The following is a 16,603-nucleotide window of genomic DNA, read 5'->3' on the forward strand; positions in this document are numbered from 1 at the left end:
GCACAGCTTTGGCTACATACACAGTCACTGCTCCATACGTTTGTAGAATTAAAGTGGTGAGGATCTCAGCATGGTAAATGCCATCAGTAATTCCTCTCTTTCTTATTAAGATCATCATTTTGGTAAGGAAAGACAATAATATTTGTAAAAAACTTTCTTCCTAGTAGGTTCTACAACTGAAGAGGACAAAATAATTTTACCATTTTTATTCAGTAGTCATCTGTATCTAAGCATTAGCTTTACCTTACTCCTTTTGATTACATATTTGAGTTGATTATAATATAAACATATTTTACACTTAGCTACATAGGATTGAATTTATTAAAGTAAATCTCAAATAAATTGAGTCAGATTGTATTTTCATCATTTGTATTCTAACATTATCCATCTAATTATGTAACTTCTCTGAGTATTTATAGTCTAGATCATTTTTCTCATATGCTATTAAAATTGCAAGGCAATTTAAGCATTCTATAAAATGTGTTTATATATTATAAACCCAATTATTTTATTAAACTCTTGAAAGAAATGTATTATCCTTTGGACATTTGTCTTCTCTATCATTTTTAAATTCTGCTTTTAAAATATATATAATTTTTCCTTGAAAATCTAATATATTGGCAAAATTGAGGGAGAAAAGGTAATAATTTTATAGTATCTACAAGCTGTATGTGAACTTAATCTATATCAAAAAATCGTAATTTATGATTTACCAGTACTATATATCAATGAGGCATATAATCTCTTCCTGTTTTTCATTCTGTGTTCCTTCTCTTTCTTTAGATGAGTATCTTTTTGTTTTTTTCATGCTAATATATCTAATGTCCCACACTTGAACTCTGATTGCTGCGTCTCTTCATATTTTTAATGAAACTGTGTGAGATACATAAAACCCTTTATTGATTAAATGACATATTATTTTATAGGTGTAATGCCAGTGAGTGTGGAAAGTAATTCTATGCTTTGTCCTGCACCTACCCTGAATGAAGTTGGACAGTAAGTACTTTATTAAAAACATTTTAAAACTTTTTAGCTACAAATTATAAGGAAATGATGACAAAATATACATTGGTTGTTTTATTTTATCTTTTCTTGATATACAGATTAAACATGAAATAGTAAATCCTAGGCAAATCACTCTGGTTAGTACTAGTACTTTAACTATACGTATCCTTAGTAGGTTGAAAAGGGTAAAGTCTGTTTATCTTTTTTCTTAAATATTGATTAAAAGGCTCTATAAATATTTATCTGGATAGATTTGAGAACTATTGTTAGAGCCTTTAAATAATAAAGCCATAGCCATTATTTTGAACTTTAGAGTATTGAATTTACACACACATACATACACATACACACAAGAGTTTCAAAGTGGGATTTTGACTAATTACTATAGTGTTTAAATATTAAGATTGAAGAGCAAAAGGAACATGGCTCAATAAGGCACAACTTAGACTAGGAAATATTTGTGCATTAATTTGTGTCCCAGTCCTGTTAAGGAGTATATTTTCATGTTCTTTGGTGTGGCAATAAACCATGATAGCTGGATAAAATAAGGGATATTTAGTTTGGAAGAAGGGCTTTTATTTTAATCACCTATATACAGATAATTTCACCATCAACTTAATATTTCCATGTGTGATTTTTTTTCCCCCTGCCCTCTCTATTATGCAGGAAATGATTGCAGATAGTTCAAATGTTCTCTTGTCCAACAGTAGTAGATGTAATATGCTTAGGATAATGGATAGGAAGCAGTTTTCAAGAATCACTATATACTGATCTCAAACCTTCCTCTGGATCAGAGGAAACTAAAATACTAAGGCCCCAATCCAAAGTCTGGATTAGTGTTCAGAGAGTGAAGATTATATTTTCCTTTGTGGAACCTAAGAAAATCATTTTAGTAGTTTGAAGTTAACTTGAGCACTTAACTTTTGTGGATGCTTAAATATTCAAGATATCTGTTGGACATCACTTCTGGTCATCCAAGTAAATTGGAGCAGTATCAGCTTTCTATTTGAAATTGATTGTAAAGAGCTGCATAATATAACTTATAAAAGCAAGACTATCAGAATCTATTTTCTTTCTATAAAAAAGTATTCATTTTCTGAGTCATATAATAATCTGGTATTGGTAACATGCTTATGGCCAAATTAGACTGGCCTTGGAATTTAAGGCCCATCCATTTTACGTGGAGCCATCTGTACCACAAGGGCACAGTGGGACTCAATGGCTTTCTGAGTAATAGTCTTGTATTAGCAACGATAAATCTGTTGACTTAAAGTTTGGTCTTATTTTATTGAATCTATAAGTCCATATTGATTCTCCTGATCGTTCTCTGCAGTCTACTTTCAGAGCTGTCTTCTCTCTCTTAGTCACTGGCAGCTCCATCCTTTTTGTTGTTCAGGTAAAAAACCTTTGACTCATTATTGATCTCTTTTATGCAGCCCATAAGCAAATCTCAGCTCTGATTTCAAAACATGTTCAGAATCCAGTCCTTCCCCACCACCACCACGGATACCACCCTAGACCAAGCTACTGTCATTTCTTGCTTAGGTTATTAGCCTCTCAACCCATCTTTCTTCTTCTGTCCTTGGCAAAAGTGATCCTGTTAAAATAGATCAGTTTATGTCACCCCTCCTCTTAAAATCCTTGATAATGAGTTCCTCATTACATTTAGAGTGCAAGTCTAATCACTGCAATGTTCTATAAGGTTCTACAAGATCTGGCCCTCACTGCAACTTCATCCTCTTTTTGCCTCTTCTGTTATGGTCACACTGGCCTCTTTGTTGTTCTTTAACCACCTGAGCTTATTCCAGTGGCTTGAAAGGCTCCTTCCTTCTTGTCTCACTCTCTCAACTTCAAGTTTTGTTCAACACATCACCTTCTCAGTAAGCCCTTGCCAGTCACCCTATTTAATCATACAATCTTCCCCCTCCCTTGAGTTTAACAGTCTCTATTCTCTTTTCATGGTTCACTTTTTCTCCAAAGCATTTATTTGTTTGCTATTGTGTCTCCCTCCTGCTGGGATGAATTTGGTTTATTTTGTTTCTTTCTGTATCTCTAGCACTGACAATGCCTGACAGATAGTAGATTCACTAAATGTTTGTTGCATGAAAGAATGAATACATTTTTCTCAAACATTTTGATTTACTATTTATATAAAGAGCTAAAAGAGTGCATTTGATTACTGGGTATATCAGGTAGGAGAAAGATGATCAGAATTCTGTTTGGGGAATCATACCATTTAAGAGAGCAGGAAACTATCTTGACCTTTTCATAGTAATGACTAGTTAAGTAATGACTAGTTAAGGAAGACAGCTTACTTTCTTCTCCAAAGTAGTTATAAAATGCAATATACCTGTTTTATCCAACACTGAATTTGTTTTCTCTAGAATTTGCCTTGGGGCACAGTCTCCTTTTTAAAAGACTGCCATAGGTACTGCTGGTATTCTTTAGTGATTTGTAGATTGGCTAAATACTCAGAAGATGTGATTTTAAAAAATCATATAAGACATAATAAATATCAAGCACGAGAAAAAATCATTTGTTTGCTTTTTGACATTAATATTTCACCTACAAGCAAGCTGAGAATGCTTTGGAAGGCAGTCTGTCTAAAATAATTACTTTTGCTTCTTTTTTGTCTATCAAGTACATGACACCACTGAGGCAAAATAGGTGAAGATTTTATTTGTTAATGTATTGGACATTTGGCGACATCATTATTTGTTCTACTAAGTATGTTGCAAGTAATTTGGACCTTTCCTTTGCCTTGAATTTCCTTCAGATACTTTTGTAGGCGATGAGCTCTCTTATGATATTGGATTAAAATCAACACAACTGAAACAGTTTAGCCTTGTAAGGTGACTGTGCTTAATATGTTTGTCTAATTAGCTTTTGGCTAAGGATTCAAAACCATTAAGTAGCTAGTTAGTCTATGTTTCAAATAAACACATCTGGCCCAACAATGAATGAAAGTTTTTCCTGTGTGAGGGTGACAGATGTGGTGATGGTTCCCCCTGTTCTCTCACTTAAATAATTAACAGCATGCTGGTGAAGTAACCCTAGACAGACAGCCTCAAAGCCAGATGCACAGTCTCAGAGCTGGAGCCACGGACATGTGTCTCGTCTCATTAGTGTGCTCTATCAGTTCCTTTCTCATCTTTATGTTACTTCCTGAATTACATTTTCTTTGAGGATTATTCCTTTAAAAATCGAGGGCTCATGAATTTTGGTTTGAAAGAGGCTTAACATGAAGATGTTTTACTTGGAGATGGGAACTAAGAATGTAGCAGAGTAGCTAGGACATAGGTTTGCATTTGGAAAATGATGTCGTGGAGTAAACAAAAGTTAAAGCTATCTGGGCAAATCTTATCCAGGTTTATCATTGCTTAGCATTGTTGGAATGGGTCTTTGGAGTCCTTTCTTTGAGAGACATTGAAATTTAATCTCTATGTATTAAATTTCTTTATCTGGTATAGAATTTTAGACTAAAATGAACATATTTTTAGTTTTTAAACAGAAAGAATGCAAAGGTGAGATTGTTCTTTCTGAGATTGTTATTTCCTATTTTTTTTCATTAGACACAATTTAATTAAAAAATGTCATATGGTTAAACAAATTGTCTTACCTAGAAAAATCTGTAGATTGTTTGGGAATTAATTTCTGCCAGTGGTTCATTTGAACCAAAATGTCTTAAGTTTGAGTAGGAAGGACTCTGTGAAGTTCTGCAGATCCTACCCTTTTGAGGGCCGTGGCCTCCTGGTGTAATGTGCAGATGTCACCCATTCTTGCAAAATGGGCTTATTCTCTGACCCTTGTTTAGTGAGACATCAACAATAGCACAGCTGCTCTGCAATAGTTGAGATCTCAAACCTGTAATTTGGCAAGAAGAACAGAGCAAATTGGGTAAATATACATAAACACATTGTGAAGAAAGAAAAACAGAACAGAATGAACCAGATCCTGATCCTACAGCTTGTTTGATAGATTTAAGGAGGCATATGGTATAGTTAAATGTGCTTTCAAAAACATTGGCCAGAATCTTCTGGCAAATATGAAATAAATATCTAAATCAGATGAAACTGATAGTATTAGTTCCCTTAAAAGGCAGCGTGGAAAGACAGTTGACAGAGGGTTTAAGTAAGAAGTGGTGGGACATCAGTGTATGTGGAAAATTTGAAGCATCTGATACTGAAGGATCACTGAGATGCATGTGTGGCAGACTTGGGGTTAGAGCCTGACTTGGTAATGGAATCTTATTTTCCTCAAAGTTGTGATTTTTTTAAATATAATTCATCTTGCCTGGAATAAAATTAATTCCATTTCCCTTTCTTGGTTTGACAAATTCTGCCTTTAGCACAGCTTCTCACATGAACAGTTAAAAGAAATATATATATACCTATATATGTATGGTTATGTGAATTTATCAATTTGTTTTTTTTGAGAGGGAGACATGACAAAAGTTTTTTTTTATTAGAAAAATTCTTTAAAAAAACAAAGAACTGAGGTGATGAATTGGTCGTCAACAGATGACTTGGTGGATGAGGCTGCTTTGGCTGCACTGATCTCCCACTTCCTCCCTTGTTCAGGGTCCGTGTCAAAGCAGCGCCATAGCTGCAGGGCCCCCGTCTGGGCTCATGGTTGGACTGAGGACCTGAACTGTGTGACCTTTGAGCTGAGCCACCTTGGTTGGGTACTTACAAATAACAAGCTGGTTCTGGGCAAAACCATGGCCTGAGATGAGCTTCTTGTAGTGGGGGGACCAGAGGATGGACCACACTTGGAAGCATCCGCAGCACTCAGGCCCCATAGTAGACATTCTAGATGTGAATGTGTCAATCACTGGGCCTCCTTCTAGTTTCCAGGACCTTGGCCTGCCAGGGACACCAAGCTACAGCCTTGATAGCCCCTTGACAATGGGTGAATGTCTGCAGGGGAACCCAGCCACCCATGCCAGGAGCACTAGGCCACATGATGACCAAATATTGTCCATCTGTATATCTACACGATCCCCAATTCTATTATCTTAGTAGCAGGTGATGCAACCATAACTTTCTTCTTTATTCTCTTCCTTATGAGGAATGAGACTGGATTTATTTATTTTTTAAATCATGGATACCAGGACATTAGTTGTATCTTTATTTTGAACATAAACATTAGAATCTTGGTGAGATTGGTTAAGGCTGAGGAGCCTCTCAGTTTTTATATTTCTCTATACCCCTCCCCCAATGGTGGAACATTTATGTATTCGTTCACACAGTGTATCGCTTTCTGATTATACCTATAAATGTGATGAGTTCACCTAATCTGCATTGCATCTCCATCCTAAATATTATATTCAGTTCTGGAAATTGTCTTTTAAGAGGAACAATAGTTAATTCGAGTACGTCTAGGGTGGCCAACAAAATCTTGCCAAGTATGAAAATGTTAAAATACTGAATTAAAATACTGAAAAAGACACGATTCAGGTGTGACACATCAGCTCTCCAAACGTCAGGTCTGTCATGTGAAAGATAGATTTGACTTATTCTTTATTGCTCCAAGAACAAGAGAAAGAAAGAGTGGAAGGTAAAAGGAGGCACATTTCAGCTCAATATAAGAAAGATTTTTGTAAAAATTGGAATCATTTAGTGAGTGTTTTGGTAACTAAAAGTGTTCAAAGAGGGACAGCTATGTGATGATATGGAAGATATTCCTTTAATATGTATTTAAATCCTCATATATCTGCTTTTAAATTTTATATTATTAAAGTTTTTACTATTACTAAAATATTTGACTTTTTTAGATGAAAGTCACTAAAAATTGAGTGATCATTTTGAAGCGTCTTTTTAGTATTTAAAAAGATACACAATGCAGTTAAAATGGGGTTATTTTCAGTATAATACTGAAAACATTTACAATAAAAGTGTAGGTGTGATGTCCAGTACAATTCTGATACAGCTTTTTTTTTCTTCTGAAATCTAGCAATTTTCCTGACTGCAGTGTTTGTTTTAGTTATATATATATATATATTGAGTATCTCAAAAAGAAATTATTTTATTCAATTATTTTATCCTTTTACCCCTTTGAAGAAAATATCCTTAAACAAAACATTAATTTATATATATATATATTCATAACTAGAAGTAGAGTCTTTATTCACAAATTTGAAGCCTTATTTTCACCTCATAATTTATTATGCATAAAGCTAACTTTTAAAAAGCTCTGCAGAGTATTAAATAGTAGCACTTGATTTCAAAATATCTTAAGTCACCATAATTTTAATAGCTTTTTGAGTAGTTGCCAGTTTAATTTTCAGTATGTGCAAATTGGAGGTAAATTATTTATTACTTCCAGCAAATGTCTTTCACAATTTTATTTAATTTTTTCATCTTTTTAAATGGATCATAAAATGACAGTCTTTTATTGGACATCCATAAAGTCAGCAGCAAATAAATACTTAGCAAATAGGTTGCTATGATTGAAATGTCAACCGTATTTCATGCAGTATGAAATTTCCTCAGATCAGAGTAGCCCTAACGTATGGCAATGAGCTGGTCTTCTGTTCTGGAATTGTCTTACATCATTAAACATTAAATTAAAGCTCTGTGACCGTTAGGACTTTGAACTTTATTTACTTAGTTATATATCAGAATACTATTTAGTAATTTCTCATGTGGAATGAATTTAGTACCCTTGAATTTAGTTTTATCACTATTAATTGAGGACCAATTGACATTAAAATGCACTTCAAGCAGTCTTTTTGTTAAGTTGCTCAGGTTTCTTCTATCCTTCTACTTAAATGTTCTGAGGATGGAGCAAAGAGCCATTGAACATATTTGTAAGCAATTCTAAACAATGTAGAACCAACTTATAGAAAAGGGAGTTGAAAGAGTCCTCAGTTCTGAGCCTCGCCTTCCCTGACCACCCAGAATTATCTGCACTGTGGGCCAGTCCTGTCTCAGAAGAAGGTCTTTCCTTGTCTTTCACAACTTCATAGTCTCACCTCCGGGACTGTTTCTTCTCCAGTGTTACCTCCGGCTCCTCTTCTTACATTTCCTAGTCAGTTTTCACCATGGCTGGATTCCTGACCCATAAACTCACCTTCTCTAAGCCTTCCTTTTCTTGCTGATGAGTTCCAAATCTTCAGACAAGATCTTTCCCTTAGCTTTAAACCAACCAAATGTCCACAATCCAAATGTCAGCTCATTCACTTGGATTTCCCTTAGGCAAATTAAACCTGAAGTTCCCAAATTAAACTCGTGTACTTCTGTTCAAACCTGTTCCTTTCATGTTTCCTGTGCAAGATTACCCACCTTCCTGTGCAAAACACAAACTTTGAAGCCATCTTTAACTACTCCTTCTTCCTCAACTCCTACATCCTATAAATGTCCAAGTCCTTTTTAATCTAACTGCTTAATACCTCTCAATTTTCATTTCAGATTACCCTCATTGACACTATTTGGTTCAGTTCTACTTTGGTCCTTATCTGAAGAAATTCAAATCTTATCACTGAGAAATTCTTTAAAAAAATTTTTTTTAATTGAGGTAACATTGGTTTATAACATTATATAAGCTTCATGTATACAAATATTAAGTTTTGACTTCTGTATACACTACAGTATGCTCACCACCAAAAGTCTAGTTTCCATCTGTCAGCATACAGTTGACCCCCTTTACCCATTTTGCCCTCCCGCTCTTCCCCTCTGGTAGCCATCAATTTATTCTCTGTATCTAGGTGCTTGTTTTTGTTTTGTTTTGTTTCTTTGTTTTTATATTCCACATATGAATGAAATCGTACATATTTGTCTTTCTCCATCTGACTTATTTCACTTAGTACCCTCAAGGTCCATCCATGTTGTCACAAATGTCAAGATTCCATTTTTTTATGGTTGAGTAGTATTCCATTGTACATATATACCACGTCTTCTTTAGCCATTCATCCATCAGTGGGCACTTACGTTGCTGCTTCCATATCTTGGCCATTGTAAATAATGCTGCAGTGAACATCAGGGTGCATATATCTTTTTGAATTGGTGTTTTTGTGTTCTTCAGATAAATACCCAGAAGTGGAATAACTGGATCATATGGTAGTTCCATTCTTAATTTTTTGGGGAACCTCCATCATGTTTTTCATAGTAGGTGCACCAATTTCCATTCCTACCAACAGTGAAATACACTATGACATTGTTAACTGGTCTTCTACTGTAGAAATTTACTCTTCCAATCCATGCTCTACGATGCAAAAAGTGATATTTGTAAAACACAATTCTGACCATATTTCTGCCTGGCTTAAAAACTCATAAGACTAATTCCAAATATCTAAATATGGCATCCTGGGTTCTTCATGATCCTTCTCCTACTCTCCTTTTCGGCCTCAAACCATATATTCTCACTCTCACATTCTGTGTTGATGCCGTACTGAATGGCTTTTATTCCTTGACTGTTCTGTGCCTTTCTTATCTTCCAGCTTGTTAAATAGTGCTCCATCTTCTTGGGTCCCTTTTTAATCTCTTTTCCTAACTAATTCTTGATCATCCTTTAGGATTCATCATAGAGGTGACTTCCTGCAGGAAATCTTTGTTGATGCCCCCATGCAAGGCTCAGTCTGTTGTAACTCCCATATGGTCCTCTAGTACCTTTGTGCTTATACCTATTTTAGTTAATATCACATTCTATTGTAATTGTTCATGTGGCTTCCTTTCAATTACATTGTAATGCTGTGTTTCATTTGTTATTGCAGCCCTATTACCAAGCACAGCCTAGGTTGGCCTATTGTAGGCAATTTATAAATATTGGAGTAATAGACTGATTGAGTGATTGACTGAACTTACTGGCCAACATTCAAAAACCAATTTGGAGTACAGTTTTAAGTGTTAGGTTCAAGCACACAGCTCAACATAGTTGCAGTGTTGGGTTTTATCAAGAAAACATTTTGTAACAGGAAGGAAATAGCTTTGAATAATTTCTTTACACGAACTTACATGACATTATATGTTATACTAGGCATTTTTGGAACAATTTAGCTCTCTCTATTTTTATATGGAAGTAAGTAGAAGAGAAATTCTTTAAAGTAAACAAAAAAGTATTAGGCAATTATTTCTTTGCTGCAATACATTCTTCTCTATTATCTGTGCTGTTTTTTAACTTGGATCTAAAATTTTTATATAAAAGTACCTTGATAGCTGAATATTTTTTTAGACAAATAGTCAGATGTTACAGTAATTTATAGAGTACCCGCTGTGTTCCAGGCAGTGTGTTGGACATTTTATGTACATTATTTTATCAAGCTCTCCTCCCCAAAGCAACTCTGAAATAGGTATAGTTATCCCCATTTTACACATTGAAGAATGCAAGATTGAGAGGGTAGTGACTAGGGTTCAAACCTAGAACTCGTAATTCCCCAACATGTGGGCTGAATCTATCCCCTTTTTCAATTGTATTTTATTCTTGGGACAAATAAAGATAAATTCTTTACTCACCTCTCCTTTATGTATGGAATTGTGTAAAAACAATGTGGCTTTAATACATTTTTGCCCATAATAAAGTTTCTGTAACTGAGAGTATGAGTTCTACTGTCCTAAATATACTAACCAGCAATAAGAGTTATATAGCACTCAGAATGAGAAATCCATAGATACTAGCGCAAGTTACATAAAATATGACAAAACATGATATACGTATATTGGAGTCTTGGGGCAAAGAAAGGTCAAGGTATTGAGTCTGGGTTAGAGGGTGAGCTGGTTTTATCAATCTGTGTGCCAGCAATGGAGTAGCAGAGCTTTGGACAAAAGTATCAGCTCATAACAGTGCCAGTATCATACCAATAATTTCAAAAATTTTTTCTAAAGAAACAACAAAATTTAAAAGCAGAAATAACTTTTAGAGTGTATTTTTCATGTTTGCAACACTTCTGAAAACATTTCCCAGCAAATATATATACATATAAAAATATACACATATGTTCACAAATAAATATCATATAGTAAATACCATTATAACCATGAGAAATATATGAATGTAGTAAGAAATTGGAAGAGTGACACTGGAGAAGTGACACAAAGCTCTCGCCAGTGAGTGAAATTTAGATGTAAGACCCTAAAGCACTTACTGAGGATTAAGGTGGTATGCAGTAGAAGTGAAAGCACTTTGACTACAGAGCCAGAGAAGTCCAATATTTGGGTAAGTTACCTTTTTAAGCTTCAGGTCCTTTATTTGGAAAATGGAGATAATGCTACAGCCTCCCTCAGTGGGTTGTTGTGAGAATTAAGTGAGAAGATGTGTTAATGTGTTTAGCTCATAGTAAGGAATCGATAAGCACTGTTATTATTAGTACTGTTGTTTCTGGTAGTGGTTTGATCGTGCTACTACTGCTCTCAGGAAGGTGAATATTATATTGTTTCAACTGAATCCATGTGTCAAAAGAATCATCCGGTGGCTTTCCATGTCTGTGGAGACTAACCCAGTTTGATCAGACACCAGCTACATTATACTAGACTGAGATTTTAAGAATAATGTGCAAATTGGTTTGGTTGCCTACAAGACCTCATCAGCATGCTATGGGAAACTATAGAAAAGAGTGAATTTTGTTATAAAATACATCTTCTGTTCTTATTCCATTTGGATAAGTATTAAATGTTTTAAACGTTTCCTTCATTAATTAGAGAACTGGTTCATTTCTGGTGAGTTCTACGTGCCAGATTATAAACAACTTTGGTCAATGTCTACTGATCCCTTTAAAGTTGAATCAATAAGATTACCTGCAACAATCATACATTATTATGAATCCAGTAATCTTCCCCCACAAACCAAAACCATGTTTTCTGTGTCATATGCTTTCTGGTACATGCTTTAAAGTAGAGGAATTAGGATCTAGGAAACATTATTTTTGGATTGAACTATGCTTAATCTTCAAAAAAACAAAGCAAAACAAGGCACTCAGTTCTGCAGAAAAAGCAAGTAGGTTTAAGTTTTCTTTCTTAAATAAGCCACTTGGCATTCTGTGTTGGAATAGTTCAGAAGTTTAGTTAAGTTGATATAAATACCCCAAGTTCTTGTTCTTTTCTGGATTTAGCTGAACTTTTTTTTTTTTAACAAAATGTTTTAAAGGGAATATTTTACAAGGAATATTTTTAATAGGAGTAATCCTGAATTTTGAAGAAGAGTTCAGCTAGAAGTTTGTTAGTCCTGTCTTTCCTGGGGGCTCTAGCCCTGTAAGAATCCAAACTAAATATCACATTGAGGGAAAAATACATATTAAGAGCTTTCATTTCTTCAAGCCTGTGTGGTATGATGGAAAGAATTCAAAATTTGTGAGAATGCTAGCTTTACCACTTTGGGCCAGGTAATTAACATTTTGGGGCCTATGTACCCCAGCTGTAAAACTGTGAAACTACTTACTTTAAGAGTTCTTTTAAGAATTAAATGAGATAATATCCATAAAATGCCCAGGATAGCATCTGGCACATGGCAGGGACTGAATAATATTTCTCATCTCCTCTCCCTAGCATCATTACTGAAAATCTTACCAGTGGCTTGAGATTGCTTCCGTTTTATCCTAACTCTCCATAACTAATAGTATTTGGCACACAACTCAAGGCATAGAGAAGAACTCGTCTAAATTTAGAGTAATTAAGGCAAAGTTTCTGGCTTTTAATTCTTGGAATTTAGAATATTTTGTGAGCATTGGAGCATGGTGTTCTATAGAAGCTAGATTAACAAAATGTTGCCTACTGCTTCCACTTTAATGAATGGATAGCTTTGTTTTGTTGGTATCCTGATTATTCTGTGGTAATATATTTCATAAACTCTTTTGGAAAAGAGCTATTTCCTCAATAACTTTAAAAACTCCTTGTCATCTTTTTTCTCTTTGATATCTTCTTAGAGCTATGAAAAACAAAATTACCTACTGATCCCAAATGATGAATTATTAGAATCTGAATTAATGAAATTGTAATTATTTTTAATTGTATTATTAGTTGAAATCATATTTTCAGAATGAGAGCTGTATTTCTTAGCAATGGACAAAAATTATTCTCCCTTTTTTCTACCTTTGTCAGGATATTTTAAAATCCTGAACATTTACAACAAATGCCTACAAACATGTAAATTGCGTTCCTTTTTTTTCATTTAGTTTACTCTGTCTTTCATGATCACTTTCTCTATATTTTATCTTTCAATGGTTTGTTATTTCCATTTTTAAAAAAATTTTATTTTATTGAAGTATAGTTGATTTACAATATTGTGTTAGTTTCTGGTGTACAGCAAAGTGATTCAGTTATACATATATACATTCTTTTTCATATTCTTTTCCATTATGGTTTATCACAGGATATTGAGTATAGTTCCCTGTGCTATACAGTAAGACCTTATTGTTTATCCATTTTATATATAATAGTTTGCATCTTGTAATAACTTTTTTTAAATATCTTTATTGGAGTATAATTGCTTTACAATGTTGTGTTAGTTTCTGCTGTACAACAAAGTGAATCAGCTATATGTATACACATATGCCCATACCCCCTCCCTCTTGAGCCTCCCTCCCACCCTCCCTATCCCACCCCTTTAGGTTGTCACAAAGCATTGAGATGATCTCCCTGTGCTGTGTAGCAGCTTCCCACTAACCATCCATTTTACATTTGGTAGTGTATATATGTCAGTGCTACTCTCTCACTTTGTCCCAGCTTCCCCTTCCCCTCTCTGTGTCCTCAAGTCCATTCTCTACATCTGTGTTTTTATTCCTGCCCTGCCACTAGGTTCGTCAGTACCGTTTTCTTAGATTCCATATATCTGCGTTAGCATATGGTATCTGTTTTTCTCTTTCTGAATTACATCACTCTATATGACGGAGTCTAGGTACATCCACCTCATTACAAATAACTCAATTTCGTTCCTTTTTATGGCTGAGTAATATTCCATTGTATATATGCACCACATCTTCTTTATCCATTCATCTGTCGATGGACACTTAGGTTGCTTCCATGTCCTGGCTGCTGTAAATAGTGCTGCAATGAACATTGTGGTACATGTCTGTCTCTCTTTTTTTGTTAACATCTTTATTGGAGTATAATTGCTTTACAATGGTGTGTTAGTTTCTGCTTTATAACAAAGTGAATCAGTTATACATATACATATATCCTGATATCTCTTCCCTCTTGCGTCTCCCTCCCTCCCGCCCTCCCTATCCCACCCCTCTAGGTGGTCACAAAGCACCGAGTTGATCTCCCTGTGCTATGCGGCTGCTTCCCACTAGCTATCGGTTTTACATTTGGTAGTGTATATATGTGCATGCCACTCTCTCACTTTGTCCCAGCTTACCCTTCACCCTCCCCATATCCTCAAGTCCATTCTTTTGTAGGTCTGTGTCTTTATTCCCATCTTGCCCCTAGGTTCTTCATGACCATTTTTTTTCCCCTTAGATTCCATATATATGTGTTAGCATACGGTATTTGTTTTCCTCTTTCTGACTTACTTCACTCTGTATGACAGACTCTCGGTCCATCCACCTCACTACAAATAACTCAATTTCGTTTCTTTTTATGGCTGAGTAATATTCCATTGTATGTATGTGCCACATCTTCTTTATCCGTTCATCTGTTGATGGACACTTAGGTTGCTTCCATGTCCTGGCTATTGTAAATAGAGCTGCAGTGAACATTGTGGTACCTGACTCTTTTTGAATTATGGTTTTCTCAGGGTATATGCCCAAGTAGTGGGATACTGGGTCGTATGGTAGTTCTATTTTTAGTTTTTTAATGAACCTCCATACTGTCCTCCATAGTGGCTGTATCAATTTACATTCCCACCAACAGTGCAAGAGTGTTCCCTTTTCTCCACACCCTCTCCAGCATTTATTGTTTGTAGATTTTTTGATGATGGCCATTCTGATTGGTGTGAGGTGATACCTCATTGTGGTTTTGATTTTCATTTCTCTAATGATTAATGATGTTGAACGTCCTTTCATGCGTTTGTTGACAATCTGTATATCTTCTTTGAAGAAATGTCTGTTTAGGTCTTCTGCCCATTTTTGGATTGGGTTGTTTGTTTTTCTGGTATTGATCTGCATGAGCTGCTTGTATATTTTGGAGATTAGTTCTTTGTCAGTTGCTTCGTTTGCAAATATTTTCTCCCATTCTGAAGGTTGTCTTTTTGTCTTGTTTATGGTTTCCTTTGCTGTGCAAAAGGTTTTAAGTTTCATTAGTTCCCATTTGTTTATTTTTGATTTTATTTCCATTTCTGTAGGAGGTGGATCAAAAAGGATCTTGCTTTGATTTATCTCATAGAGTGTTCTGCCTATGTTTCCCTCTAAGAGTTTCATAGTTTCTGGCCTTATATTTAGGTCTTTAATTCCATTATGAGCTTATTTTTGTGTATGGTGTTAGGGAGTGTTCTAATTTCATTCTTTTACATGTAGCTGTCCAGTTTTCCCAGCACCACTTATTGAAGAGGCTGTCTTTTCTCCATTGTATATTCTTGCCACCTTTGTCAAAGATAAGGTGACCATATGTGCGTAGGTTTATCTCTGGGCTTTCTATCCTGTTCCATTGATCTGTATTTCTGTTTTTGTGCCAGTACCATACTGTCTTGATTACTGTAGCTTTGTAGTATAGTCTGAAGTCAGGGAGCCTGATTCCTCCAGCTCCGTTTTTCTTTCTCAAGATTGCTTTGGCTATTCAGGATATTTTGTGTTTCCATACAAATTGTAAAATTTTTTGTTCTAGTTCTGTGAAAAATGCCAGTGGTAATTTCATAGGGATTGCACTGAATCTGTAGATTGCTTTGGGTAGTATAGTCATTTTCACAATGTTGATTCTTCTAATCCAAGAACATGGTATATCTTTCCATCTGTTTGTATCATCTTTGGTTTCTTTCATCAGTGTCTTATAATTTTCTGCATACAGGTCTTTTGGCTTCTTAGGTAGGTTTATTCCTACGTATTTTATTCTTTTTGTTGCAGTGGCAAATCTGTTTCCTTAATTTCTCTTTCAGATTTTTCATCATTAGTGTATAGGAATGCAAGAGATTTCTGTGCATTAACTTTGTATTCTGCTACTTTACCGAATTCATTTATTAGTTCTAGTAGCTTTCTGGTGGCCTCTTTAGGATTCTGTACGTATAGTATCATGTCATCTGCAAACAGACAGTTTTAATTATTTTCCAATTTGTATTCCTTTTATTTCTTTTTCTTCTCATTGCCATGGCTAAAACTTCCAAAACTATGTTGAATAATACTGGTGAGAGTGGGCACCCTTGTCTTGTTCCTGATCTTAGAGGAAATGCTTTCAGTTTTTCACCATTGAGAATGAGATTGGCTCTGGGTTTGTCATATATGCCTTTTATTATGTTGAGGTAGGTTCCCTCTATGCCCAGTTTCTGTCTATTTCCATTTTTTTATTCTTAAACAATGATCTTTTGATAATGGTAATGTCTAGAGACAGGGAAAATCTAAATCGGATGGAAGTATTTTTCCCCATTTTCGGTTTTTGTGAACCTGAAACAATCTCAGCATTTTTCTGGATTAAGGATTTTTTTAATTTAATTTCTTTCCTAAAAATGTATTATTTTAAACTAGAACAATGACAATAACAAGAATTTCTTCATGTTTCTATTGACATTAATGCTTCTTTTA

At 34.9% G+C, this 16,603-nt stretch overlaps 1 protein-coding gene across 1 annotated transcript in view; it reads left to right on the forward strand.

Moving 5' to 3' along the window:
• Positions 1-16,603, forward strand: part of ANTXR2 (ANTXR cell adhesion molecule 2) — a 161,081-nt gene that overhangs the window by 36,461 nt on the left and 108,017 nt on the right. Inside the window, exon 10 of the mRNA XM_059922783.1 lies at positions 927-996. Within this exon, the coding sequence (XP_059778766.1) occupies positions 927-996 (70 nt within the window). The remainder of the gene's footprint in view (positions 1-926; positions 997-16,603) is intronic.

The sequence above is a fragment of the Balaenoptera ricei genome, chromosome 5 (assembly GCF_028023285.1).
Source record: "Balaenoptera ricei isolate mBalRic1 chromosome 5, mBalRic1.hap2, whole genome shotgun sequence".
Classification (NCBI taxonomy): domain Eukaryota; kingdom Metazoa; phylum Chordata; class Mammalia; order Artiodactyla; family Balaenopteridae; genus Balaenoptera; species Balaenoptera ricei.